Genomic DNA, 26,646 nt, shown 5'->3' with positions numbered 1-26,646 from the left:
GTATCTAAGATTAATTTTTGCCAACTAGGAAAATAATCAATGATAGATGACTCCATCACCTTAGATTATATTCCATACCGTTATAATGAAAATACATTTAATTTGTTTTATATGAATTCGTTTGCCCCATTAATCATAAAATTTATTAAATTTTAAATGTTGGCATGCTTAATTTAACATATTTGCATCCATCAATAATAAATGGTGGGTTGTTACTTGTTAGTGTAGTGGTAGTATGGTAGAGCATGAGATTAAAATTTTTGTATTCGAGTTTGTTGTGACGCAGCTTTTACGTTATCAATTTATGTATAAGCACAAATATAAGATTATTTTCGCACTTGAAGACATGTGGATATAGAAATTTGTTTTTATATAAACTAGTATATACTCATAAATTTTAAGTTTGGAATTTCAAGACAACACTTAAAATATTAATTAAGCTAATTAGTTATTAATTAGGGTGATTACAATAAATAGACTCATAAAATTATGTTTCTCGCGTTATTTCATAAGGCATTTAACGTGATCGTGGAGCGTACCAAAGACCTACTGGTACTTTTCTATATTTTTGTAGTCGTAATATGAACTTTTGCTATACAATACAATTAAAGTATACAAATTTCGTAAGTATAATACTACCATTAAAACCTACTAATATTTTTCTCATCAGTCATAAATAAAATTTAAAAAAAAAACTTATTTTTCCAGGAACTACTTAAATTAGCTTCATTAATTATGCCAGCTAATGCAATCTCTAATAAATATGGAATGATAATAGTACTAATATATAAATAAGGAAAATAACATTTATTCTCTATTTTCCATTTTCATTTTGTGATGAAAACTCAGACAATTGAGAGAGAGAAATAGGAAGAACTTTAGAGAGAGACACGACTTCTTCAGCACAACACAGAAGACACTATTTTTCCGCATCTCTCTCTCTAAAAACTCTCCCACTCTCTCTTTCCCGACCCACCTCTTCTCCTCCTCTTCGTTTTCGCTATCTCTCTCTTCCCCTCAGCTGATATTCCATCTGAGTTTGCCCCACATTTCCGTTTTATCATTTTCTGCTCAGGTAAAACCACATCAATTTGCCGAGGATACCGTTTATTTATGTGTGAATTGTGTTTTGTTTTTGATGGATTTTTTTCGGCGAGAAAAAAAACAGTGAATGTGAAATGCCGCTTTACGTTTTGTTAATCTGTATTTTGGAGCTGCAGATAGAAATTTTAGCTGGCATTTTGCCTAATTGAATTGCGTTTTGTTTTTGTTAATTCTGTGATTAATTTGTTGTTTGGAGGAATAATCGTCGTCAATTTATTGCATTTGAGCTTATTTTGTTTCTGTATTGAGATCCATGCTTAAATTTGGTTGGGCGATTTTGTGATTATATATGCATTGATCATGTTGTTTAATTGAATTTATGTGTGGATGCTAATTTATACGATTGTGTTGGCTATGCAATAATGCAAATGATGGTGTGATTTTGAATTGTTTTTTTTAGTATGATTTAATTTTGTTCTAGGTGGTGGTACATTTTTAGGATTTTTCGATTCAAATATTCTAGGGTTTGGGCAAATTTTCAGGAGTGCAACTGTGCAAGTCAATTTTCCATGGAGAAATGATGGTTGCATAAGCAAGCCTTTCACTTGCCTCGACCGGGCAAGTGCTGCGGGTTTTGTTTGCGTGATTCTCTCAGAAAGCTACGTGGAATTTTAACTCCGTGTTAGTTAGGAAATGGCCGGGGGAAGAATAAGGGCAAAGTTCCGCAGGAGCAGCCTGTACACGTTTGCTACGTGCCACAGGCCGCGCACTTCTGAGGAAGAAGAAAGTAGCCTTCCTGTGGAAGGGCCTGGTTACTCGCGAGTTGTTCAGTGCAACAAACCGGATCTGCACGATCATAGACCTCTCAAGTACTGCACGAATAACATATCCACGACCAAGTACAATTTCATTACATTTCTTCCAAAGGCAATATTTGAGCAATTCAGACGGGTTGCCAATATGTACTTTCTCCTGGCTGCAGCCTTGTCGCTGACTCCTGTGACACCTTTTTCTCCTCTGAGCATGATTGCTCCGTTGGTCTTTGTTGTGGGGTTGAGTATGGCTAAGGAAGCTATGGAAGATTGGCGCCGGTTTATGCAGGATATGAAGGTTAACTTACGGAAAGTGTCTGTGCACAAGCAAGACGGTACTTTTGGTCCTAAGCCGTGGATGAAGATTCGGGTAGGAGATATAGTGAAAGTAGAAAAGGATCAGTTTTTCCCTGCTGATCTGCTTTTTTTATCCTCTAGTTACGAAGATGGGATTTGTTATGTCGAGACTATGAATCTTGACGGGGAGACGAATTTGAAGGTGAAACGAGCAATGGAGGTGACACAAAACATTGAAGATGATTCTTCTTTGAAGGATTTTAGTGGAACCATCAAATGTGAGGATCCAAACTCCAGTCTTTACACTTTTGTGGGGAAAATGGAATATGATTGCAAGGTATATCCCATTGATCCAAGTCAAATACTCCTCCGAGACTCGAAGCTTCGGAATACGGCCTATGTATATGGAGTAGTTATATTCACTGGTCATGATAGCAAAGTTATGCAGAACTCCACGAAATCTCCTTCTAAGAGGAGTACGATCGAGAAACAAATGGACAAGATAATTTACATTCTTTTCATTGTTCTAGTGGTCATTTCACTTCTAAGTTCCATCGGTTTTATTCTGAAGACGAAATACGATCTGCCAAACTGGTGGTATTTACAGGTTCCGGACGAAAAACATCTTTATGATCCTCAGCAGCCGCTGCAATCGGGGTTCTATCACCTGGTTACTGCTCTTATGCTGTATGGCTACTTGATACCGATATCCCTCTATGTGTCGATTGAGGTCGTAAAAGTCCTCCAAGCACTATTCATAAACAAGGATATTCAAATGTATGATGAAGAGACCGGAACTCCAGCTCAGGCTCGGACATCAAACTTGAATGAGGAATTGGGGCAGGTTGATACGATCCTATCTGATAAAACTGGTACTTTAACATGCAACCAAATGGATTTCCTTAAATGCTCGATTGCTGGCACTGCATATGGCACCCGTTCTAGTGATGTAGAACTTGCTGCTGCGGAGCAGATGGTGAGGGATATGGATGGTCAGGGTCAAAGTGGAATGCCCCAATCGACGGACAAAAGTCATGAATTTGTGAAATCGGAAATCCAATTGGAGACTGTTGTTACTGCGAAAGATGACATGCTTAGGCTGCCTATAAAGGGGTTTAGCTTTGAGGATAACCGCCTCATGTCCGGGAATTGGTTTAATGAGTCGACTGCTGATGACATCTTGCTATTTTTCCGAATACTATCTGTTTGTCACAGTGCAATTCCAGAGCAAAACGAAGAGACTGGAATCTGTACCTATGAAGCAGAATCACCTGATGAAGGTGCATTTCTTGTTGCTGCCAGAGAATTTGGTTTTGAGCTATGTAAAAGAACACAGTCGGGTGTACATGTACGCGAGAGATATCCTTCCTATGAAGAGCCTGTGGAAAGGTTAGGCGATGAGCAATTAGCGTTTACTTCTGCGTGGAAGATTTGCTCTATATTTAACCATGTTGTGACGTGTGTCTTGTACCATTTATCTCTGATTTCAGGGAGTACAAACTTCTAAATTTGTTGGACTTCACTAGCAAGAGGAAGCGAATGTCTGTAATCGTTAGGGATGAAAATGATCAGATTCTTCTCTTCTGCAAAGGAGCTGACAGGTGCGATTCTTTTGCACATTCTGTTTTGTGTTTATTTGACTGCCACTCTCAAGATCTCTCAACTTTTGTATCTAAAGCATTTGTTTGATACAGCATAATTTTCGACCGCTTAGCAAATGGCGGGAAAAAGTATTTGGATGTTACCACAAAGCATTTGAACGAATACGGGGAGGCTGGATTGCGGACTCTTGCACTTGCTTACAAGAAACTTGATGAGGCGGAGTATAATGCTTGGAATGATGAGTTCACCAGAGCAAAAACCTCATTCGGTGGTGATAGGGAGGCGAATCTGGAGCGGGTGTCTGATTTGATGGAAAGGGACTTGATACTTGTTGGTGCGACTGCTGTGGAGGACAAATTACAGAAAGGAGTACGTCGTATAACCTATCAATGCTTATGCTCGTTACGTTGCAATATTTGAAATTCGTTTGCTTATTCTTTATTGGTGCTCCATAGGTGCCTCAGTGCATAGACAAACTTGCACAAGCTGGTTTGAAGATTTGGGTTCTGACAGGTGATAAGATGGAAACTGCAATTAATATAGGGTCTGTTGGCTGTACCTATTTATGGTAATTCCGTAAGTCTATTGTAAAATAATTTTAAAGCTTGAACTAAAATTAGTATTGCTGCAATGCAGATTTTCTTGTAGTTTGCTTCGGCAAGGGATGAAGCAAATTTGTATAACGGTCAATCCTGAAATGTTTGAGTCCAACGAGGTACTTTCCTGTAGGAATGAATGGATGCTAAATTATATTTGGCGAAGCTAATCTAATTATGCTGTCTGCTCTTATTAATTTTTACCCAGACTTCTGCAAGGGATGGAATCTTAAAGCAAATTATTGATGGATTCCAAATGGTCAAGCGAGAAAAAGATCCTAATGCTGCGTTTGCATTGATCATCGATGGAAAGACTCTGGCATATGCTCTGGAGGATGACATGAAGCATAAATTCCTGAGTTTAGCTGTTGAATGTGCTTCGGTCATATGCTGCCGAGTCTCACCTAAACAGAAAGCTCTTGTAAGATGCTTTAGTTATGCTCTCAAAATTTTAGGTTTCCTGTCGGCTATTCAGTCTGTTGGCTTATATTTCTTATCATTTGACACCTTTTATATATGGCTGATTAGGTAACAAGATTAGTGAAAGAAGGCACTGGAAAAATCACATTAGCAATTGGTGATGGTGCGAACGATGTTGGCATGATTCAAGAAGCTGACATTGGAGTTGGCATCAGCGGATGTGAAGGAATGCAGGTCGGTGACGAATCCTTCTCACTGTAGATATTGATTGGTTTATAATATATCTCGTTTGTGATCAATGCGTGATGCGTTCATATGATTTGCAGGCTGTGATGGCTAGCGACTTTGCTATTGCTGAGTTTCGGTTTCTAGAGAGGCTTCTAGTAGTACATGGGCATTGGTGTTACAAAAGGATTGCTCAAATGGTAAATACTTATAAGTAAAAACTCATTTTACATTTGATTAGTTCTAACGACACAGCAATTCTCTGTTGCAGATTTGTTACTTTTTCTACAAGAACATTGCGTTTGGCCTCACAATCTTCTATTTCGAGGCGTTTGCTGGTTTTTCCGGACAGTCAGTGTATGACGACTGGTATATGCTGCTATTCAACGTCGTTCTCACTTCGCTGCCTGTCATTTCGCTCGGTGTATTCGAACAGGATGTGGATTCTGAAGTATGCTTGCAGGTGAGTATATTCTCTTGGCTTTCAAAGAACTAGTTTTTCTAAGGGTAAATTATCGGGAAAATCATGAAATTTGAATTTCATCTGAATTATCCCACTAAAAAAAATACGGTTGCCTATGTATAATGTATTGAATTATGTTTTTCAACCAAACAATGCCGTTGTGTTTATGATTTTCACCTGTAATATTGGATCCAATTTCACCTAATTATTTCGACGTGGGATAATTGAGATTAAATTCAAAATTCATTGTTTTTCGGATGATTTTAAAGTTGTTGGACGAATCAGAGTTTGACCAAACTTTATGGTATTTCGGGCAATTTGCCCCCTTTCTAAATTAAACTCTGGTTGTGGCAGTTCCCAGCTTTGTATCAGCAAGGCCCGAAAAACCTGTTCTTCGACTGGATGAGAATATTCGGGTGGATGGCGAACGGTCTCTACGCTTCCCTCATTATCTTCTTCCTCAACATCATCATCTTCTACGACCAAGCTTTCCGCTCCGGCGGCCAGACGGCCGACATGACAGCCGTCGGGACCGCCATGATGACCTGCGTGATCTGGACCGTCAACGTCCAGATCGCGCTGGCAATGAGCCACTTCACTTGGATCCAGCATGTCTTCATCGTCGCCAGCATAGCCACGTGGTACCTCTTCCTCCTGGTCTACGGAGAGATGCAATACTCCCTCGAGGTGAACGCGTTCAGGATCCTCCTGGAGATCCTCGCCCCGGCCCCAATCTACTGGTCCACGACCCTCCTGGTCACGATCGTGTGCAACCTCCCGTACTTTGCCCACATCTCGTTCCAGAGGTCGCTGAACCCGTTGGACCACCACATCATCCAGGAGATCAAGTACTACAAGAAGGACATCGAGGACGGCCACATGTGGAGCCGGGAGAGGTCCAAGGCGCGGCAGAAGACGAAGATCGGGTTCTCAGCGAGAGTCGACGCGAAGATCAGGCAGCTCAAGGGGAGACTGCACAGGAAATGCTCAGTAGTGATCAGTGGCCATTCTTCTCCTGCAAGGAAACAGACTTGATATATACATACATATATATATATATATATATATATATAAATTCATACAAGCTTCATGAAAAGGAAAACATGTTGACCTGTTTCTTGATGTAAAGGTCTGCTGTATGTAACATATATATGTATGGGTGTATAGATTCTTTATTATATAACAGTTCCATATTTGGTGTTTTATTGTTGAGCCTTTTATATTTCATTTCGAAATGCTATTTAAGTCATGAAATTTGAACATATCTCATTTTTCCAATAAAGATTGCATGTATCTTTTAGGGCTATTTTTCATTTAAAAGCTGCTTTTTCTTTTGTAATTTTAGTAAGATATCATACTTACATAATCTCTAGTTTGATAGACATAATCTTGTAAAGATGAGTAACCAAATCTTGTTTTGCTTTAACAATACACGCATCAGGTCAACACTAGCATGAAGTATTTCAATTGTTGAACATAATATAAAACACAATATTTGCGATTAAAAAATATTTAGATGACATGATATTTAAATCATAATTGGTATATTAAGAGAGATCTAAAAAAAGTGATTGATATTATTAGTAGAAAATCGGATTCACTTATTATAAATAGATAACGACACTAATTTTGGTAAGTGAATATATTTTGTAAATAGATATTTTTTAGAATTTTAAAATGTAAATTATCCAAATCCCGTTGGATTGGAAACGTGCGAACGTTACAAATTTAAAGAAAACACCATTATTCTTTACCATTAATAAATACATTTTCGACGGGTTGGCCCATCAGCCCACCACCGGGCACCCGCACCCGACAAATACGGGTCCGACATGACGACGTCGTATTTAAGCAAATTGTGTCAGTCTTCCTCAGTTCTAAAAGAGCAGAAACAGTAGAAAACAAAAAAGCAGAAGGAAAAAAAAATAAAAAAAAAAGGAAGAAGCAGATAAATCATTGGAACTTAGGTGTGAACGGAACAAAAAAAATCTCCGGATTTCTTGATCTGATCGAAGAAACGAGTAGCTTTACATGGATTAAACTTGTTATTTTTTAGATATTGTCGCGCTTTTTCTATCCAGGAATTTGCAGGATTTGACTGAGTTGAGGTGAAAAGAGGGAGTGGATTGGAGTTTCCACTGTTTGAACTGTGATGGAGCCCCGAGTTGGGAATAAGTATCGCCTCGGCAGGAAAATCGGGAGCGGCTCCTTTGGGGAGATCTATTTAGGTTCGTTTTTGGAACTGTGTGTATTTGTGTGTTTTTTTTCCGGTTTAGGGATGTTTAATTGATTGAATTAGGCTGTTTTAACTGTTTGAATTTGATGCCTTGTGTGTGTTCTGTGTGTGATTTTTTTTCCTGATATAGTTTTCTGATTTGTTTTTGTGTTGCTTGTTTGCAGGAACTAATATACAGACGAATGAAGAAGTAGCTATTAAGCTTGTTAGTAATTGAATTTTAAATGTTTTTTCCCTGATCTTTTTTCACTTTTTGATGATTATTGATGCCTATCTTTGATTATTATGTGTATATGTGTGTGGTGTGCGTGTATTGTTGGAATTTTTATTTCCCTAGCAAGTAGCAAGCATTTTACTTGTGCTGAATTTGCTTAGGAAAATGTGAAGACGAAGCATCCGCAATTACAGTATGAGTCGAAACTGTACAAGTTGCTTCAGGGCGGAAGTAATGATCTTTGTTATCAATTTGATCCTTTGCATTGCTGTATGTGTGGCATTCACGTCAATTGGTATTCTTTTCTATTTTATTTTCAGCTGGGATTCCGAGTATTAAATGGTTCGGAGTTGAAGGAGACTACAATGTGCTTGTGATTGAATTGTTGGGGCATAGTCTTGAAGACTTGTTTAACTTCTGTAGTAGGAAAGTGTCGTTGAAGACTGTTCTCATGCTTGCAGATCAGATGGTATGATGTTGTAATCGTGTACAATTGTAGATGGTTAGATGTTTCAATTTTAAGCTTGAAAGGTTGAGTCTTTTTCAGATTACTCGGGTTGAGTATATTCACTCTAAATCGTTTTTGCACCGAGATATAAAACCGGACAACTTTCTCATGGGATTGGGCAGACGTGCATTTCAGGTTGCTCCCTTTGCCTTACTTTGAACCTTTTTGTAGTGTCATTATAATATTCCGTTTCTTGATTATGTGATCTTTTGGAATTTACTACTGCTTTTCATGTAGGTTTATGCTATAGATTTTGGACTTGCCAAGAAATATAGAGATGCCTCAACTCATCAGCACATTCCTTATCGGTAGGCTGGCTTCCTCATGCATCCGCTCAGATCCTTAAGAACATGTTAGACATTGCTACTAACATTTTTTGGTCGTATGTTGCAGAGAAAATAAAAATTTGACTGGGACAGCTAGGTATGCAAGTATGAATACACATCTTGGCATAGGTATGAATGAGACATATATTGTACTATCTTCTTTCAATTTTTTACTGTCTATGAAATTTATATTTGATTATGTGAATGCGTAGAACAAAGTCGCAGGGACGACCTAGAATCACTTGGATATGTTCTCATGTATTTCCTAAGAGGAAGGTAGATCTATTGGAGTCGACCTTTTCGATTCCTCAATGTTGAGTTCTTGTGATGTGATATTGATTCTGTGATGTGTATATTGATTCTCGGAAATGTGTAGCCTTCCTTGGCAGGGGCTGAAAGCTGGAACCAAGAAACAGAAGTATGATAAAATCAGTGAGAAAAAAGTGTCAACTTCGATTGAGGTGATTGGCACTTTAATGCATTACCTGAAAATTGAGTAAATCCAATTGCATGATACTGACATTGGTTCACTGTCTTGCAGTCTCTATGCCGTGGATATCCTACTGAGTTTGCTTCTTACTTCCATTATTGCCGTTCACTTAAGTTTGATGATAAGCCAGATTATGCCTATTTGAAGAAGAATTTCCGTGACCTATTCATTCGCGAAGGTTCTAAAATCCCGTTTTATTTTGACTTTATGTTCAATTGTACATCTTTTTATATTACTTGTTTATGCATCCTTTCTTCTCCTGTCCCCTTTCAGGTTTTCAGTTCGATCATGTATTTGACTGGACAATTTTGAAATATCAGCAGGCCGATTTTGCCAGCCCTCCATCTCGTGCTCTTGTTAGTAACAAAATTAATTTTGTTTTATGCACGTACCTTTTTTCGCTCGGAAAAAAAAACTAACAAATTTTGGGACAGGGAGCTCCTGCTGGAACAAGTTCAGGGATGCAACCCCCCAACATTGGCAGACGACCAGGTATTTCTCGGGTTTCCAGCTATATTACATTATATCTAGTTGCAGTTGATTTTCTCTCCTCTCTACTCGCTTCTAAGCTATCTCTATAACTTTTGGTAGATGCCGTATCTAACTAAATATTATTTCAACTATGTGCAGGCCGTGATGAAGATGTTGCTCGTGGTTTATCTGCCAATGGTACTCATAGCAGGAACTTTCTGAATTCTGGGAGCTTTTCTAGACAGAAAGGTGTAACCGCAAGTGACTTCACAATGCCTAAAGAAGTAAGCATGATCGACACTTGCACGGAATGATGCAAACTTAATCTACCTGTTTCGTGTTTCCATTTTACCTAATCTTGTTACTGTTGTAGCAGATATCTAGCTCTAACATCTTCCGACAAGCTGGAACATCAAGGAGGCCTACTGTCTCCAGCAGTCGTGACCTGGAGATTTCTGCCAATGGGAACGACCCTCCTTCCACCCGGACAGCAGATCCCAGCCCAAGAAAATACGGTAATAGCTCCATTGCAGCGCAGAGAAGCTCACCGGTAGTGCCATCAGACCGTAAGCGGTCATCTTTTACGAGAAACACCTCGAACGTGAAGAGTTTTGAGTCCACGCTCAAGGGCATAGCAGGCCTGAAAATCGGCCCGGATGAGAGGGTACATTATTAGCCGGACTGCTTGTTTCTACTATGAGAATGCGATTACATATATATAGCATTCGGAAACTTGAAATTGTTATTCGATGCAGAGTCTTGAAAGAGCACAGACACAGAGTGAGCAAGACATAGCAAAACAAGGGACGAAATCGCGGTCGAACCTGGCTATGTTGTATCAGCAGTTGAAGAGAAGAGGTGGTAGTCTCTCTAAAGACATGCATTGATTTCTCCCTTGCTGTGTCCCTGATTTATTTGTCTATACAAAAAAAGGGGCGTGTTTATATTCTGTAATTGCTGCAAATTCATTGCCAATTTTCTGATAATGGCGGCATACTCAAATATTCTTGTTTTATTGAGTGTGTTACTGTGCTTACTTCGAGTATTTTTGGGGAATTCTTATTTGCTGTCAGTTGCATGCTTCAGATTTTCATAAGAATTGCATTTTTATTTTATTTTTAAATTTTTGGTTTATAGTAGGTTTATAAATTCAAAACCACTAAATTTTTATCAAAAAAATTGAATCTTTGTTTCAATGGGGAAGAGAATCCTACTTATACTTGGCATGGTATTTTTGTTTTTAGAAATGTGTACTTTTGAGATGTGCTACACTAAAAGTCAAAATTTATCATTTTGGGACATGTTCACAACAAAGTTTATCATTTTTGAGATGTGCTAGACTATACTTTACTCACCCATTACATAAAATTACTAAAATAGCAGAATTTGTGTTAAATTTACTTCTTTTACTCTTAACATAGTCAATTTATCAAAACTCATATCAAAAGCAAATGAGACATGTAGACCATGTTTGGTTGTCAGGATTCTGTCTGGAAAAGTAATCTGATTCCTTAAATTTTAAATTCTTGTGTTTCTTTTAGTTTTTAATCAAACTGGGAAAGTAATCAGAATTCAAGAACATGGAAAGTTAGTATAACTTTCCAAGATTCTGAATCATAACTTTTCTTAGGTTTTCTTTTTCCATGTTTTAGGATTCTTATATATTTAATGCAATATAAGTATAGTTTTATTATTACAATTGTTTATTATTATTATTACTACAATGTATTAAAAATGACATAAAATTATAAATCATACTTAATTTCGATATAATAAATAACTATAATTAATATTATCCTAATCATAACTATATTATTATAATATTTATATATATATATATATATGTAATAATCATAATAATAATTAATAATTTAATAAATAATTAAAATATAACTATAAAATAGTACAGATTATATGATAATAATTAATAACTATTATTTTATAAATTAATAATTAATCAATAAAGTCGTAGTGAAATTTTAAATTATAAAATTTATTCAATTATATTATCCGTAAATATTATAATTATAATAATCATATTTATTATTATAATCATTTATGATTATAATACTCCACGTAACTATAATTACAATTATATTATTATATATTAAGATGGATAGTGCATATTTAAACTAATAATAAATATAACAATATAATTATTATCATTTGTAATTAATAATTTATTAAAATTTTATGTTATTATTCTTTTTTATAAATAAAAATAGTAATAAGTAGGAGTATATTTTTAGTTTGGTGTTTAAATCAAATAGTAGTATAAAATTTAAAATCTTGATATTTTCCAAACATAGAAAAGAAAGTTATTAGGAATCATATTTTCAGGATTCATTTTCCAGGAATCATTTTCTTTGTCAACTTTACTTTCCCGGCAACCAAACATGGCCGTAATGTATATCTAAAGGTTGTAAAAGATAAGTACAAAGAAAATGCCTTTTTATTTTTCAATTGTCAAATAAGCATAAATTATTTGAAGGTTGCGCCACGGCTAACTAAAAGCCTCTCTCTTTTGTTGTTCAGGTGGAGCTATATATCTTTGAGTATATGTTATGGTCTTAGCCTTGCAGTCATTAAATGGAAATAAATAGCCATGAAGATATTTAAATAGTTGTTACATGAAGTGGTTGGGCAGCTTTAAATTTAATTATACCCTACCATATCTCCCATTTAAACTCTTACCTAACTAAGAAAATTCCCACTTTTTTCTGAAGGGTCTTATTATAAATAAGTCTCCTGTAAATTTTTAGTCTCATATTGACAAAATTTTAAGGTGCTAAAGAATTACTCTATCCGCCTGATAGCAGAAGTCTTACTTTTTCTGATATGGGTTTTAAGAAATGTAAATTAAAAAAATTAGTAAAATATTGGTCTTGTTTTTATATGTTGTTTTATAATGAAATATAACTAAAATAAGTTAATGAAATATGTATAAAAGTAAAATAAAACTTTTATTTGTGAACAAATTAAAATGATAAAATAAGACTTCTTACTAATAAGGAGGGAATAGTATGAGTAACAAATTGCCTATTTTTATAACAATGATTTAGGGGGAAGTGCCTAAAAATTAGTATGGCATTCAACTAACTAACTATATACAAATCTATATGCTAAAGAAACAATCTTCTACCTTTGAATGAATATTTGATCATATTTGTTAAATCTTGTCTAAGATTGACAATCAGTATAACTTTTATAATGAGCCCATTTAACCTTTCTTCACTTTGAAGTAACGGAGGAACTCATAATTGTGATTAGAAAAAGAAAAAAAAGAGGACATTTTCTTGAAAAAATAAGGAATCATAAAAGTGACTTTGTCTGTTTCTATTTTCATATGAATGCATCTCTTTTGAAGTGAATATAAGAAAGCATGCTGTTGGAGTATAATCTCACAATCACCGTTGGATGCAGCAAGCTAAAATCAATGTCATTCTCAACAGCTGCAGATTTGTTAGAGGTTGAGCTCGTTCAAGATATTATTGAGCTCGGCATATTATTGAGCTCGGCATATTATTGAGCTCGGCGTTTTATTGAGCTCGGCGTTTTATTGAGCTCGGTGAGCTCGGTGTTTTATTGAGCTCGGCATTTCATTGAGCTCGGTATTTTTACTGAACTTCGGCATCATGCAGCACTTCGGCATCATGCAGCACTTCGGCACTTCGGCATCATGCAGCACTTCGGCATGTTGATGCAAACCAAGAAACGGGAAGTAGCCGTTGGAACAGTTATAACTGGTTTGATAACTAACATCTCAAGAGAGCTGTTGGAGGATGAAGGGACTGATATAAAGCAGACGAAGGCTGTATCTGAAATAGTTAATCTGCTACTTCGATATTCAAGAAAAGAGTCTCCAAACTATCACTTGATTAGTTCTTGGTTTAGAATTAGATTAGAGGTGTTGAGTTCTTGGAGAGAGTTCTTGAGTGATTGTAAATCTCTGCATATTTCTCAATATACTGAATCATATTGCCTTTGGCCGTGGACGTAGATCTTACGATCGAACCACGTAAAACTCTAGTGTTCTTTCTTTTTCGCATGGTTGTCATCATCGAACTTTTGCATACTTTCATAACAAGTGGCGCCGTCTGTGGGAAGCGCAATCGGAGTTGATATCGATGACGACGACGAGGTACGAAGCGGAGAAATTCTCGGGGAAGAATGACTTTGGTCTGTGGCAGATCAAGATGAAGGCTCTGTTGATCCAGCAAGGGCTCGATGAAGCAATCGAGCCAGTTGATCCGAAGGGGAAAGAAAAAGAAGATCTCGATGAGAAGAGCGTGAGGAAGAAGGCTGAGATTGCCAAGAAAGCCCATAGCGCCATTATTCTCAATCTCACGGACAAGGTGTTGCGCGAGGTTGCGAAGGAAACCACAGCGCATGGGGTATGGACGAAGCTCGAAGCGCTGTACATGACCAAGTCGCTTGCTAATCGCCTATACATGAAGCAGCGCCTCTTTTCATACAAGATTCTTGAAGACCGACCCTTCGCAGAGCAGATTGATGATTTCAGCAAGAATCTGGATGATTTGGAGAATGTAGATGGCCCCATGAAGAATGAAGACAAGGCCATCTTGCTCTTGAATGCTCTTCCCAAAACATTCCAGCATCTTAAAGATGCAATGCTGTTTGGCCGGAATGCAGAATCTGGCATCACATATGAAGAAGTTCAGTGTGCTCTTCGATCAAAGGAGCTGGAAAAGAACTCTTCGACGACAAATGAAGGAAGTGGCAGTCAAGCCTTGAATGTAAAGGCTTTCAAAGGCAAGAAAAAGAAATTCAATCAGAATCAAAAGCCTAAGTATCAGAAGCAAAATGAGGAGAAGCGAAGCTGTCATTACTGCAAGAAACCTGGGCATCTCAAAAGGGATTGCTACTCGTGGAAAAGAAAGCAAAACGAAGAGAAGGCTACCCAAAATCAGGCTGATCTTGCAGAAGACACAGATCCACCCCAGATCATGAATGTGGTGAGTGGTGGGATAGAGAGTTCTTGGATAATGGACTCCGGGTGCAGCTTCCATATTTGTTCCAACAAAGCTTGGTTTGAAAACCTTTCTGAGGCAACCGGGTCAGTAATGTTGGGGAATGATCAGATGTGCTACATCAAAGGCATTGGAGATATCAGATTGAGAGCTCATGATGGATCAACAAAACTGCTTACTCAAGTCAGGTACATTCCTGAGATTAAGAGGAATTTGATTTCACTTGGCATGCTTGAATCTAGAGGTTTCAGGTTTTCTTCTGAGAAAGGCTATATGAATGTCTCACTTAATGGAAAAATCTTGCTGATTGCTGAGAGAAGAAACAGTTTATACTATCTAGTAGCAGAAACTGTTGTTGCTTCAGTGAATCTTGCAGAGGACTCTGATATGAGTCTGTGGCACAAGAGGCTCGGCCATCTTGGAGAAAGTGGGATGAGAGAACTGATCAAGAAAGGGGTCATTCCGGCTGGAAGTGATCAGAGGTTCAAGGAATGTGAACACTGTGCTCTGGGAAAGAGCAAGAAGCTACCATACAAGGCTGGTAAACACACCTCCAAATTACCTCTTGACTATGCGCATTGTGATTTATGGGGTCCGGCTCAGCCTGCTTCTATGGGAGGAGGCAGGTATTTTATGTCGATAATAGATGATTATAGCAGAAAAGTCTGGATATACATCCTAAAGCAGAAGTCACAAGCATTTGAAAAATTCAGAGAATGGTGCACAGAGATGAAGCTGAAGAAATCCACCACTCTCAAGTGCTTGAGGACTGATAACGGGCTGGAGTTCTTATCTGAAGATTTTGAGTCTTTCTGCAAATCAAATGGGATACAAAGGCATAGGACAGTCCCGGCTAATCCGCAACAAAACGGAGTTGCTGAAAGAATGAACCGAACACTCCTCGATAGAGTCAGATGCATGCTTTTATCATCAGGCTTGCCAAAGATGTTCTGGGGGGAGGCAGTGTGTACTGCTGCAGTGCTAATTAACAGTTCTCCATCATCAGCTATAGGAAATGAAATCCCAGATGTTAGATGGTATGGTGGAGATAGAGAGTACAATCAGTTCAAGGTGTTCGGTTGTAGAGCATATGCCCACTGCAAGCAGGGAAAGCTTGATGCAAGGGCTCAGAAATGTGTGATGGTTGGTTACCAACATGGAGTAAAAGGGTACAGGTTGTGGTGCACTGAAGAGGGGAACAAGAAGATAATTGTGAGCCGAGATGTGGTCTTCCATGAGCATCATATGCCATTCTTGAAGACTGAGGATCAGATGGGTGAAGGAATTTCTATTGATCAGGAAGTTCAGTATGGCCAGCCACCACCTAGTGACCCAGATGATCAGAATGGAGGTGGAGCTTCAAGCTCCCATAAAGCTTCAAGTCCACAGCAACCCCAGCAACGAGATCAGATTGATGATGATCAGAGATCACATATTATAGCCAGGGACAGAAATAGAAGAGAGATCAGAAAGCCAGCCAGGTTCAGTGATTATGAGATGAGTTTTTTTGCTCTCTGTGTTGCTGAGGTATTGGAGTGCTTAGAGCCATCCACCTATGCTGAAGCTATGTCGAGTAAGGAAAAGGAGAAATGGCTTGCAGCTATGAGAGAAGAGATCCAGTCACTACTCAAAAACCATACTTGGATTTTGGTGAAGAATCCAGGGACCCAAAAGCTTATTAGCTGCAAATGGATCTTCAAGATGAAGATTGAAGTTGGTGAAGTTGAGAGTATCAGATTTAAGGCACGGCTTGTTGCTAGAGGATTCACTCAAGAAGAGGGGATTGATTATAATGATGTGTTCTCTCCGGTTGTAAAACACAGTTCCATCAGGATATTGCTTGCTCTTGTTGCAAAGTATGATTGGGAGTTACACCAACTCGATGTCAAGACAGCCTTCTTGCATGGTGAACTTGAAGAAACTATATATATGCATCAACCCGAGGGGTTCATGGAGGCTGGGAATGAAGACAAAGTGTGTTTGCTCAAGAGAAGTTTGTATGGATTAAAGCAAAGTAGTAGGCAGTGGTATCTCAAGTTTGATGAGCATATGATGAGTATTGGTTTCAGAAAATCGCAGTATGATAGCTGTGTTTACATCAGAGAAAGGAATGGTGTACCAATTGCTTTTCTACTTTTGTATGTTGATGATATGCTTGTGGCAGGAGCAGATCTGGGAGTGATTGAGAGAATCAAGGCTGAACTGGAATCCAAGTTTGAAATGAAGGATCTTGGAAATGCAAGGAGAATCCTTGGCATGGATATACTGAGGGATAGGCCAAAGAGAGAGCTCAGGTTGTTGCAGAGGAATTACATCCAGAGAGTTTTGAAGAAATTTCAGGCTGATGACTTCAAACCTGTCTCTACACCATTGGCTGCTCACTTTAAGTTGAGCATGGATCAGAAACCAAAGAATGACTCAGAGAGGAGAGAGCTGAGCAAGATACCTTATGCAAACATCATAGGAAGCATAATGTACACAATGCTATGCACAAGACCAGATTTGGCTCAGGCTATAAGTGTTACTAGCCGATTTATGTCAGACCATGGGAGAGAGCATTGGATAGCATTGAAGTGGTTGCTCAGATACTTGAAGGGTGCTTCAGATTATGGTCTGTTGTACAAAGCAGATTGTAAGGATCAAGGTGGAGCACTGGTGGGGTTTTGCGATTCTGATTATGCATCAAATAGAGATAATAGGAGATCCCAAACTGGATATGTGTTCACCCTAAATGGCACTGCTATAAGCTGGAAATCTGGATTACAACATGTGGTTGCTTTATCTACTACGGAAGCTGAGTACATGGCAATGACAGAGGCTGTGAAAGAAGCAATATGGCTGAAGGGAATCCTAGAAGATTTTGGGGAGAAGCAGGATACAGTGGAGATAAACTGTGACAGCAGCAGCGCCTTATGCCTTGCCAAACACCAAGTGTTTCACGAAAGAAGTAAGCACATAGATGTGCGGATGCACTTCATAAGGGATGAAATACAGAGAGGTGAAGTCAAGATGGTGAAAATATCCACTGAGCATAATGCGGCTGATATGTTGACAAAGCCGTTGCCAGCCATGAAGTTTAAATACTGCTTGGGGCTGGTGGGACTTGTGGAGTGATGAGTTTTGAGTTTTTGTCAGAGGATTATGATTCATTGTTGATTCTGAGATTAAGGTGGAGTTTGTTGGAGTATAATCTCACAATCACCGTTGGATGCAGCAAGCTAAAATCAATGTCATTCTCAACAGCTGCAGATTTGTTAGAGGTTGAGCTCGTTCAAGATATTATTGAGCTCGGCATATTATTGAGCTCGGCATATTATTGAGCTCGGCGTTTTATTGAGCTCGGCGTTTTATTGAGCTCGGTGAGCTCGGTGTTTTATTGAGCTCGGCATTTCATTGAGCTCGGTATTTTTACTGAACTTCGGCATCATGCAGCACTTCGGCATCATGCAGCACTTCGGCACTTCGGCATCATGCAGCACTTCGGCATGTTGATGCAAACCAAGAAACGGGAAGTAGCCGTTGGAACAGTTATAACTGGTTTGATAACTAACATCTCAAGAGAGCTGTTGGAGGATGAAGGGACTGATATAAAGCAGACGAAGGCTGTATCTGAAATAGTTAATCTGCTACTTCGATATTCAAGAAAAGAGTCTCCAAACTATCACTTGATTAGTTCTTGGTTTAGAATTAGATTAGAGGTGTTGAGTTCTTGGAGAGAGTTCTTGAGTGATTGTAAATCTCTGCATATTTCTCAATATACTGAATCATATTGCCTTTGGCCGTGGACGTAGATCTTACGATCGAACCACGTAAAACTCTAGTGTTCTTTCTTTTTCGCATGGTTGTCATCATCGAACTTTTGCATACTTTCATAACACATGCCTTCACAAACATTTCTTTCATCATTTCATGTCCCTATTTTATCATTGTACCTACTCAGTAACAAAAGCAACAACATCAAATATTATCTCAAATTTACTAAATTCCATAAGGCCAAGATTTTGATATTGATTTTTAAGAAGAATCATAGTGATCAAGTAATTTTTTAATAACTCAAAAAATAACAAACTTCTATGTCATCTTACATTTCTAACACTTCTTGTTCCCCATCTCGCTCTCTTTCTTATCGGTGGCATCGGCGCCTCCTTCTCCGGTGAAGGTTGTAGTTGTCGGACGCCTCCATTGTCACGACTCTTGTCTTCCTCGGTTCACATCTATAACTCCGGGTTCTCCTCTCAACCAAATATATATGTGTGTTTGATTAATATCATCTAATACTACCACTTTTTATTTTACCGGAGTACAATTGTAGTATCGATTTGTTCTAAGCTAGATACGCTACTACTCGGTTACATATGAAGATAACTATACTCTTTTCACTTCATCGGAATTCACAAAGTATCCCAATTTGATAATTCTTATAAAAATTTTAAAAAATCCCAGTTTGATGATTCTTAATTTAAAAGCCAAGAACTAAATCAATCAAATTAAAATCATATCCACAAGAATTCATGATTCCATAATACTACAACCTTATTTTCAACATCTTATATTCTTCTCATCAACAACTTCACAAATATTCAACATAGAAAACCTTAATAACTACATAAAAAGTAAGTAAACCAAAATCACCAAATTCCATGAACAAGTTGATTGCAAGAATCTTTGATCCATCTAAAGCTCTTCCTCACAGAGCCCTTCATCTTCCCCTCAACAGTGTAAGCTTTGTAGAAAGCAACCCTCTTCTTCCTCTGCAGCTCTGGATTATCCACACCAAAATTCCAATCAATTTTGGTTGTTTTGCTTTTCTTGAATTTGGAATTGATGTTGTGATCATCAAATCTTGGAGCTGGTGTTACAGAGGCACTGTAACTCCTCAGACCATTCATGCTCCTTGGCTGCCCCACACCTTCTCTACTAGAACTGGATCTTGAATATTTCTCCATGTTTATTTGAGACACAGAGTGAGAGTGAGAGAGAGATTGGCTAGAGGTGTAGTTTGAATTGGTGGATTTGTAGCTTTTGTTAGTGAGTTATTTGGCTATATGTAGTGTGTTTCAGGCTGTGCTTTTTGTGTTATTATCCAAAAAAAAAATACATGGTTTTAAGACAAGTAGGCAACAGTTATTGTCCATGGAGGGCAGACAAATATGAAAGTAAATTCTACCCAAAGGTTGACAACCTTAATTCTGATGTAGATTCCACATTGTTTTGCATAAATTATAAGAATTTATATTAATTCTCTAATCAAATTGTGTAAAATAATTTGAAGTTAAATGGAATGTAAATGTTAACCATAATATGTTTATAAAATACATAATTCTAATCAAATTGTGTGCTGCATAAGATTTCTAGTCTCCAATTTAATGTGATCTATATGATTTTCACAAGAGAATTATCTAGAGGCAAAAATAATACTCCTACCACACTACAAAGGATTATTTTTTGTTCAAAGAAAACAAACTTGCAAGGACAAAAATGAATGATTGATAAAAAGTAAAATAAGATGTGACCAAAATTTGGAGCAAAGAGTTTAAATACGTTACAGAAATACCTACAGACAAAATTGCAATAGTATATATGTACACCCAAACGATATGCTGAATGCATATATCTATGCAAAAATAAATAGTAGAAAAGGAACATGAAGCAAAAAGCAAACTAGCTATAACAATTTAAGAACTTCAAAAGCACAATAAACCAGAGAGAGAAAGAGGGCAGCACTCAAAGAAGATCTGCTACGTTGGCGGGGAGTTCCTCGATGACGACGTTGTAGAACTTCTGGATGTCATTGAGCATCTTGTCGTCCTCATTTGTCATGAAGTTGATGGCAACACCCTTTCTCCCGAACCTTCCACTTCTACCAATACGATGGAGGTAGTTCTCAGGCTGGGTCGGGAGGTCGTAGTTTATGACAAGGGACACTTGCTGCACATCAATACCACGAGCCAGGAGGTCAGTGGTGATGAGGACACGGGAAGAGCCTGAGCGGAACTCGCGCATGATGATGTCTCGGGTGTTCTGGTCCATGTCTCCATGGGTGGCTGAGACAGTGTGGTCGCGGCTCCTCATCTTGTCAGTCAGCCAGTCGACCTTCCGCCTGGTGTTGACAAAGATGACGCTCTGGGTGATGGCCAGGGTCTCGTAGAGATCGCAGAGTGTCTCCAACTTCCACTCTTCCTTGTCGACATTCACATAGAACTGCTTGATACCCTCGAGGGTTAGCTCGTCCCTCTTCACCAAAATCCTCACTGGCTTGTTCATGAACTTCCTGGTGATTTCAAGGGCTTCAGGGGGCATTGTAGCGGAGAAAACTCCGACTTGAACCTTGGATGGCAGCAACTGGAAAATGTCGTAAATCTAGCAGAACACAAGAACTTCATAGTCAGTAGCATATCCAACAATGAAAACGAGAAATCATGCCATAGTTCAAGAACCACACACAATGAAGTAGAACAATGTGAAAAAGACGTACCTGATCCTTGAAACCACGAGAAAGCATCTCATCAGCCTCATCCAAAACAAACATCTTGATATATTCAGCACGAAGTGACTGCCTTCGCAGCATATCAAACACACGACCAGGGGTTCCAACAACAACATGAACCCCAGCTGAAAGGATCCTCTGATCTTCACGAACACTGGTTCCTCCGACACAAGCATGAACCTTGACACCGAGGTAGTCACCAAGTGCGCGCATAACCTTCTCAATCTGTTGTGCAAGTTCTCTGGTAGGTGCCAAAACCAAGGCCTGGCATTGAACCACACCGTAATCAAGCTGCTGCAGAATTCCAGAACAGAAGGTAGCAGTCTTGCCAGTTCCAGACTGTGCCTGCTGGATAACATCGAGCCCCTTGCAGAAGGGAACAATGCCCCGTTGCTGGATGGCAGAAGGCTTCTCAAAACCTGAACGAAAAGGAAGGCAAAAACATTATACACCACATTCAATAACAAGAAATATTGAATAAAAGTCTGTAAATATTAAAAAAAATCTTCAAGAATTGCACACAAGAGAAGCCATAGCAGACATACCATAGGCATAGATTCCCCTCAGAAGATTCTCTTGAAGACCCATAGCATCAAAACTGTCATAAACCTCATCATAAGAGGTAAAGAACTCATCACCACCGTCAACTTGGAGCCTGCATCAGAAAATTGAGCTCAATCAACATTCACAGTTCTGTATCAAAATTGATTCTTGAGTGAAGAATTCACACAGAGGCAACTTACAATTCACTCATCTTGGCATCGAACTGACGGCCATCAAATTGTGATCCTTCTGGTGCCAAACCTGCCATACTGCAGTATAATCCATGTATAAGTTAGTCCGCACCAATCAATTGACGACAAAGAAACCAATTACACACAAAAATTTACAATAAAAGGAATAATATAATAATAGCAAGCATATATTATGGGGTACGAGCATTCAAAGAGAAAAAATGTCACAGAATAGCCAAACTTGGGCACCATATATTATGGGGTACAAGCATTAAAATCCTGTTTTCATGTCTGGGGATAAGAAAACACTATCACAAACAAAGACTATAATGTCAATATCTGATAGCAGTTATAATACTCACCCCCAAATTCTAGACATATAAACCAAAAGTCTCATAGAAATCCTATTCTTCGGATACAACCATATCTTTTCAAGGAAAAAAATAGAAGACTAGCTCACCAACTATTATCAGCGAAAAAAAATCTATAGATCCCTTCAACCCCAACAATGTCACAGATTTATATTAAATCTAATGGAGTTGCAGCATAAAAACAAAAATAATCCTGGCCAAATATGTGAATCAACAAACATACAAAACCCCTAATAATAAGATCTCGAGCATAAAGTAAAACATAAATCAAGGGAAATCAGAACCCTAACAGGCGTGTTGCATAAAAGATTCAACCATTTTAAAGTATGTTAACACAAAATAACAGATCAAACGCTGTATGAAATGAGAAAAACCCAACATGATAAACCTAAAAATCAAGGTACAATGAAATCCCCCCAAAAAAACAAATAAAAATTTGAGCAGGAGAAATCAAACAAACAAAATTACAGATCGTACCTTTGAATCGAAAAGGAAGACGATGATTGCTTAAGGATTGAATAACGTAGCACAAACTCCCCGGATCGGCGCCGTGGAGTTGAAGAAGTAGGGAAGTGAGAAATTAGCTTGTGTTGGCAAAGCAAAATCAATGGCTGCTATCAACTTTCTCCTTTTTATAGTAAATTCGTCTAGGGCAAAAATTCAGCAATTTATATGATTATAATAATCAATTATAATCATATTTTTACCTGTTTAAAGTCGGTTTCGTGTTATATTAATAATGACAAATATAAATAATTGCATAGGGAAATACTACTACAGTATATTTTTTTTAATTTTCAATCCTACCTTGTCTTAAATTTCTAATTATTTATTTACTTACATATTTAATACTCCTATTACTTTTATTAAAATATACTATATTCTAAAAATGTTGTTATACATATTATCACTTTTATAACCCATATTGTATTGTATTGTTATCATCATTAGTAGTGTTATTTGTTTCGCAATTAATAATTTAATTTAAGAACATTTACTTCAATGATTAGATTTAAGATACGCATGCTTAATACGAGTGCGCTCATTCTAATTTCTAAGTACTATTATGGTGGGTAGATAAAATATCTCATCCTTAGCTTAGTCGTAAATAAATTTAAGATTGAATAAAAATACAAGAGCTAATTTAAAAAATTAAGAAATTGACATATTCTTATTCAAGAATGGAAATGACAAATTAATAATCTGAAAATATAATACTCCTTCACGTTTTATAGAAATAGATTGAATTTTCTTTTTCATTCGCCACATATAAATATTTCATATTCATTTGTGAAAATATTTTTTCATTTTCTTTTATTTTATCATTTATAGTTCATCCGCTGTATTATTTTAATTTTTTTATTTTACTAATTACACATTATAATCGGACATTCTCCATTAGTTCATCGCTAGCCACCCTTTGGCACGGTGCCTTGTTTGCTTTCAATCTTTAGCGATGTGAGTGTGTGACATGTTTTGTACTACGAGATGACACACATGAATCAAGAAGCGATAAAAATTACTACTTCCTCCGTCTCTTGTAGTACATGCGTTTCATTTTGAGCATTTGTTTAAAAATTATAAATTGCTAAAGTGTAAAAAAAATAAAGTAAAAAAGAGAATAATATAGTTAAGAGTTTTCTTTATATTATTTTCTCTATTTTAATTATTTATTATCATTATTTCAAAATGATAAATCAAAGAATTGAAATGTCACATTCGAAATATCAAAAATGCCCTTGCAGTTTAGGGTTAGTAGAAGAAGGACAGTGATCCTTTTCAAGTCACACATTTGACATTTCCACTGCTTTACCTCAAAATCCATGATTTCTTCCTTCCATCTTCTTTGATTCCATCAACCATTTAAATTAATCGAGACTCACTTCGACTTCCTTCATTAATTGCGCTCGTTGCGCAGCTCGCGAATCGGGGTTAAGGTGACTCATTCCTTCAACTCAATGCTTCCATTCGTTATAAGATTGAAATTTCACAATTTGGGTTATTCCAGATCTTTCAATATGAACTTCCCATTTCGTAATTTATCGGCTCGCAGTTTTTTTTAGCTGATTGTTTAGCTGTAGTATTCTGTAGGAAGAACCTAGTGAATGATCGGGAGGTTTTGTTGGAAAATTGTGTGATTTAGAAGAGAAATGGTTTATAGCTTGTGTAATTGAATTGGGAATTTATGATTAAGATATTCAATTTGATGTGTTATCCACTATTTAGCAGTTGGAATTGGTTAATTATGATATCAAATTTTCTCCTAATTATCTGTTCTATTTCATGCCTAAAGTTGACTGTGATAATTGTTTTTGATGGTGCTTCTTAATGTTAAATCATTAAATCTGGTGATTTGATTAATTAGTTTCGTCTTAGTGTGGAAGTGAAGGTTGTATTGTAATTTGTTTGCATTACAAAATTCGTTGTTGTTGGAGAACCTTATTGGTTAAGCTGCTTAGATGTAGTAAGGATTTGATTGTTTGATGGCTTATTTCGAAATATGATTTGTGATTATATCTTGTGTATGTGAAAGTAGGTTTGTTGAGGATGGCTGGCAATGATGCTCCTGCTGAAAACGTTCCCTCTAACGAGAATAATGCGCCTTCAGAGAATGAAAGTGAGACGTCAACTGATGCATTGGCAAGAAAGGTTCAAGAGTCACTCTCAGTCTCGAAGAGGCATAAGTTTTGGGAGACCCAACCTGTAGGCCAGTTCAAGGATCTTGGAGACAGGAGCCTGACTGAAGGCCCAATTGAGCCACCGACGCCGCTTTCTGAAGTCAAGCAAGAGCCGTATAATCTCCCAGCTCCCTATGAATGGGTTACATGCGATCTGGATTCAGAGGAGGTGTGTAGTGAGGTGTATACTTTATTGACCAATAACTACGTTGAGGATGATGAGAACATGTTCAGATTCAACTACTCGAAAGAGTTTCTTGGATGGGCACTTCGCCCTCCTGGTTATTTCCGGAGCTGGCACATTGGGGTTAGGGTGAAGACTACGAAGAAACTGGTTGCGTTCATTACTGGGATCCCTGCAAAGATACGTGTCCGTGATGCTGTAGTGCTGCTTGCGGAGGTCAATTTTTTGTGTGTTCACAAGAAGCTCCGAGCAAAAAGACTTGCCCCCGTCATGATCAAGGAGGTTACTCGGAGGGTTCATTTGGAGAACATATGGCAGGCAGCTTATACTGCTGGCGTTGTTTTGCCTACACCGATAACAACCTGTCAGTACTGGCACAGGTCATTGAATCCGAAGAAGCTTATTGATGTTGGGTTTTCTAGGCTCGGTGCAAGGATGACAATGAGCCGAACTATCAAGTTGTACAAGCTACCAGAGCAAACTGTAACTCCTGGCTTCAGAAAGATGGAACCCCATGATGTTCCTGCAGTTACTCGTTTGCTCAGGAATTACTTGATGCAGTTTGCTGTGGCACCAGATTATGATGATAATGATGTCGAGCACTGGCTGCTCCCCAAGGAAGACGTCGTGGATAGTTATCTAGTTGAAAGTCCTGAAAGCCATGAAATCACTGATTTCTGCAGTTTTTACACACTCCCCTCTTCTATACTTGGCAGCCAGACCCACTCAATTCTGAAAGCGGCCTACTCCTATTACAACGTATCCACCAAGACTCCATTGCTTCAATTGATGAACGATGCTCTCATCGTTGCCAAGAATAAGGACTTTGACGTTTTCAACGCATTGGATGTTATGCAAAATGAGTCATTCTTGAAGGAGCTCAAGTTTGGCCCTGGGGATGGGAAGCTTCATTACTATCTCTACAACTACCGGCTAAAGCACGTTCTGAAATCATCGGAGCTCGGCCTCGTGCTCTTATAGATTCATTGGTCATGCTGTCACGGATGAGCATTTTTGTACGAGTGAGTTTTTTTCTCTTCTTGGAAGACCTATATCCTTTTTGTCATAAGTTATGCTGCTATCTTTGGTATTTCTACTTGGTTTCAAGCCAAGAGATTTAGATGAATTTTGTAACTGAACATTTGTATTGATCTTCCTTGCTACTTTACTCGTCTCTTGTTGCTTGTTGTCTCCAATTTTTGTTATCTTGGTTAGTAAGAAGTGTAGCTTATTGGTCAAAGGTCTCGAGTTCAAATCCAACCGTTCGACTCTCCCAAAACTCGAACCGATGGCATGACTAATGCACGATTGCACAAAGTCTATTTTGATGCGCTATTCAATTATACTTATAATAATACTTGCTATGCATTCTTGAACATCTAATAAAATAAAACAATGGTTGTTATAAGATGTTTAAAACATTCCTTTTGCTAAATTAAATCTTTTTATTATTTTCTTTGTGGTACATGAATATAAAAGTCCTATTGATTGTAAATT

The 26,646-nt window shown here is 37.8% G+C and overlaps 5 protein-coding genes and 1 non-coding gene across 9 annotated transcripts; 3 read left to right on the top strand and 3 right to left on the bottom strand.

The window, feature by feature from the left end:
* The first annotated feature begins 844 nt into the window (after positions 1 to 844).
* On the top strand, positions 845 to 6,664 carry LOC121771750 (probable phospholipid-transporting ATPase 4). 3 transcript variants are annotated; one of them, XM_042168612.1, is made up of 11 exons: positions 845 to 1,075; positions 1,587 to 3,542; positions 3,644 to 3,754; positions 3,848 to 4,124; positions 4,211 to 4,299; positions 4,392 to 4,470; positions 4,560 to 4,772; positions 4,880 to 5,005; positions 5,098 to 5,196; positions 5,268 to 5,459; positions 5,814 to 6,664. In XM_042168612.1, exons 2-11 carry the CDS (start codon positions 1,738 to 1,740, stop codon positions 6,492 to 6,494), a joined length of 3,672 nt encoding a protein of 1,223 aa, XP_042024546.1. In that variant the 5' UTR covers positions 845 to 1,075; positions 1,587 to 1,737; the 3' UTR covers positions 6,495 to 6,664. The 3 variants fall into 3 exon arrangements, with proteins under 3 accessions (XP_042024546.1, XP_042024547.1, XP_042024548.1); XM_042168613.1 differs by having other exon boundaries at positions 1,568 to 3,542; XM_042168614.1 differs by having other exon boundaries at positions 1,526 to 3,542.
* Positions 6,665 to 7,330: 666 nt separating this feature from the next.
* Positions 7,331 to 10,776, top strand: LOC121772074 (casein kinase I-like). Of its 2 annotated transcripts, none has more exons than XM_042169024.1 (15): positions 7,331 to 7,687; positions 7,860 to 7,900; positions 8,071 to 8,140; positions 8,230 to 8,378; positions 8,457 to 8,552; positions 8,655 to 8,725; positions 8,811 to 8,872; positions 8,956 to 9,019; positions 9,120 to 9,204; positions 9,285 to 9,411; positions 9,507 to 9,589; positions 9,668 to 9,725; positions 9,864 to 9,988; positions 10,078 to 10,368; positions 10,460 to 10,776. In XM_042169024.1, exons 1-15 carry the CDS (start codon positions 7,612 to 7,614, stop codon positions 10,589 to 10,591), a joined length of 1,530 nt encoding a protein of 509 aa, XP_042024958.1. In that variant the 5' UTR covers positions 7,331 to 7,611; the 3' UTR covers positions 10,592 to 10,776. The 2 variants fall into 2 exon arrangements, with proteins under 2 accessions (XP_042024958.1, XP_042024959.1); XM_042169025.1 differs by having other exon boundaries at positions 7,332 to 7,687; positions 10,081 to 10,368.
* Positions 10,777 to 19,193: 8,417 nt separating this feature from the next.
* Positions 19,194 to 19,751, bottom strand: LOC121771183. The gene has a single exon (XM_042167971.1). The coding sequence runs from the start codon at positions 19,639 to 19,641 to the stop codon at positions 19,324 to 19,326; it is 318 nt and encodes a 105-aa protein (XP_042023905.1). The 5' UTR covers positions 19,642 to 19,751; the 3' UTR covers positions 19,194 to 19,323.
* Positions 19,752 to 20,159: 408 nt separating this feature from the next.
* On the bottom strand, positions 20,160 to 22,922 carry LOC121771762 (eukaryotic initiation factor 4A-10-like). Its single transcript, XM_042168630.1, has 5 exons — positions 22,765 to 22,922; positions 21,926 to 21,994; positions 21,728 to 21,837; positions 21,171 to 21,601; positions 20,160 to 21,055 (listed from the first exon to the last, which is right to left on the bottom strand). The coding sequence occupies exons 2-5, from the start codon at positions 21,991 to 21,993 to the stop codon at positions 20,420 to 20,422; spliced, it is 1,245 nt and encodes a 414-aa protein (XP_042024564.1). The 5' UTR covers position 21,994; positions 22,765 to 22,922; the 3' UTR covers positions 20,160 to 20,419.
* LOC121773123 lies at positions 22,136 to 22,236 on the bottom strand. Its single transcript, XR_006044695.1, has one exon. It is a non-coding gene; the product is annotated as a small nucleolar RNA snoR98 (small nucleolar RNA).
* Positions 22,923 to 24,089: 1,167 nt separating the features above from the next.
* Positions 24,090 to 26,345, top strand: LOC121771761 (glycylpeptide N-tetradecanoyltransferase 1-like). Its single transcript, XM_042168629.1, has 2 exons — positions 24,090 to 24,224; positions 24,824 to 26,345. The coding sequence occupies exon 2, from the start codon at positions 24,835 to 24,837 to the stop codon at positions 26,128 to 26,130; it is 1,296 nt and encodes a 431-aa protein (XP_042024563.1). The 5' UTR covers positions 24,090 to 24,224; positions 24,824 to 24,834; the 3' UTR covers positions 26,131 to 26,345.
* Positions 26,346 to 26,646: the final 301 nt, after the last annotated feature.

The sequence above is a fragment of the Salvia splendens genome, chromosome 16 (genome assembly GCF_004379255.2).
Source record: "Salvia splendens isolate huo1 chromosome 16, SspV2, whole genome shotgun sequence".
In the NCBI taxonomy this organism is placed as follows: Eukaryota; Viridiplantae; Streptophyta; class Magnoliopsida; order Lamiales; family Lamiaceae; genus Salvia; species Salvia splendens.
This window is presented reverse-complemented; position numbering and strand designations above follow the sequence as displayed.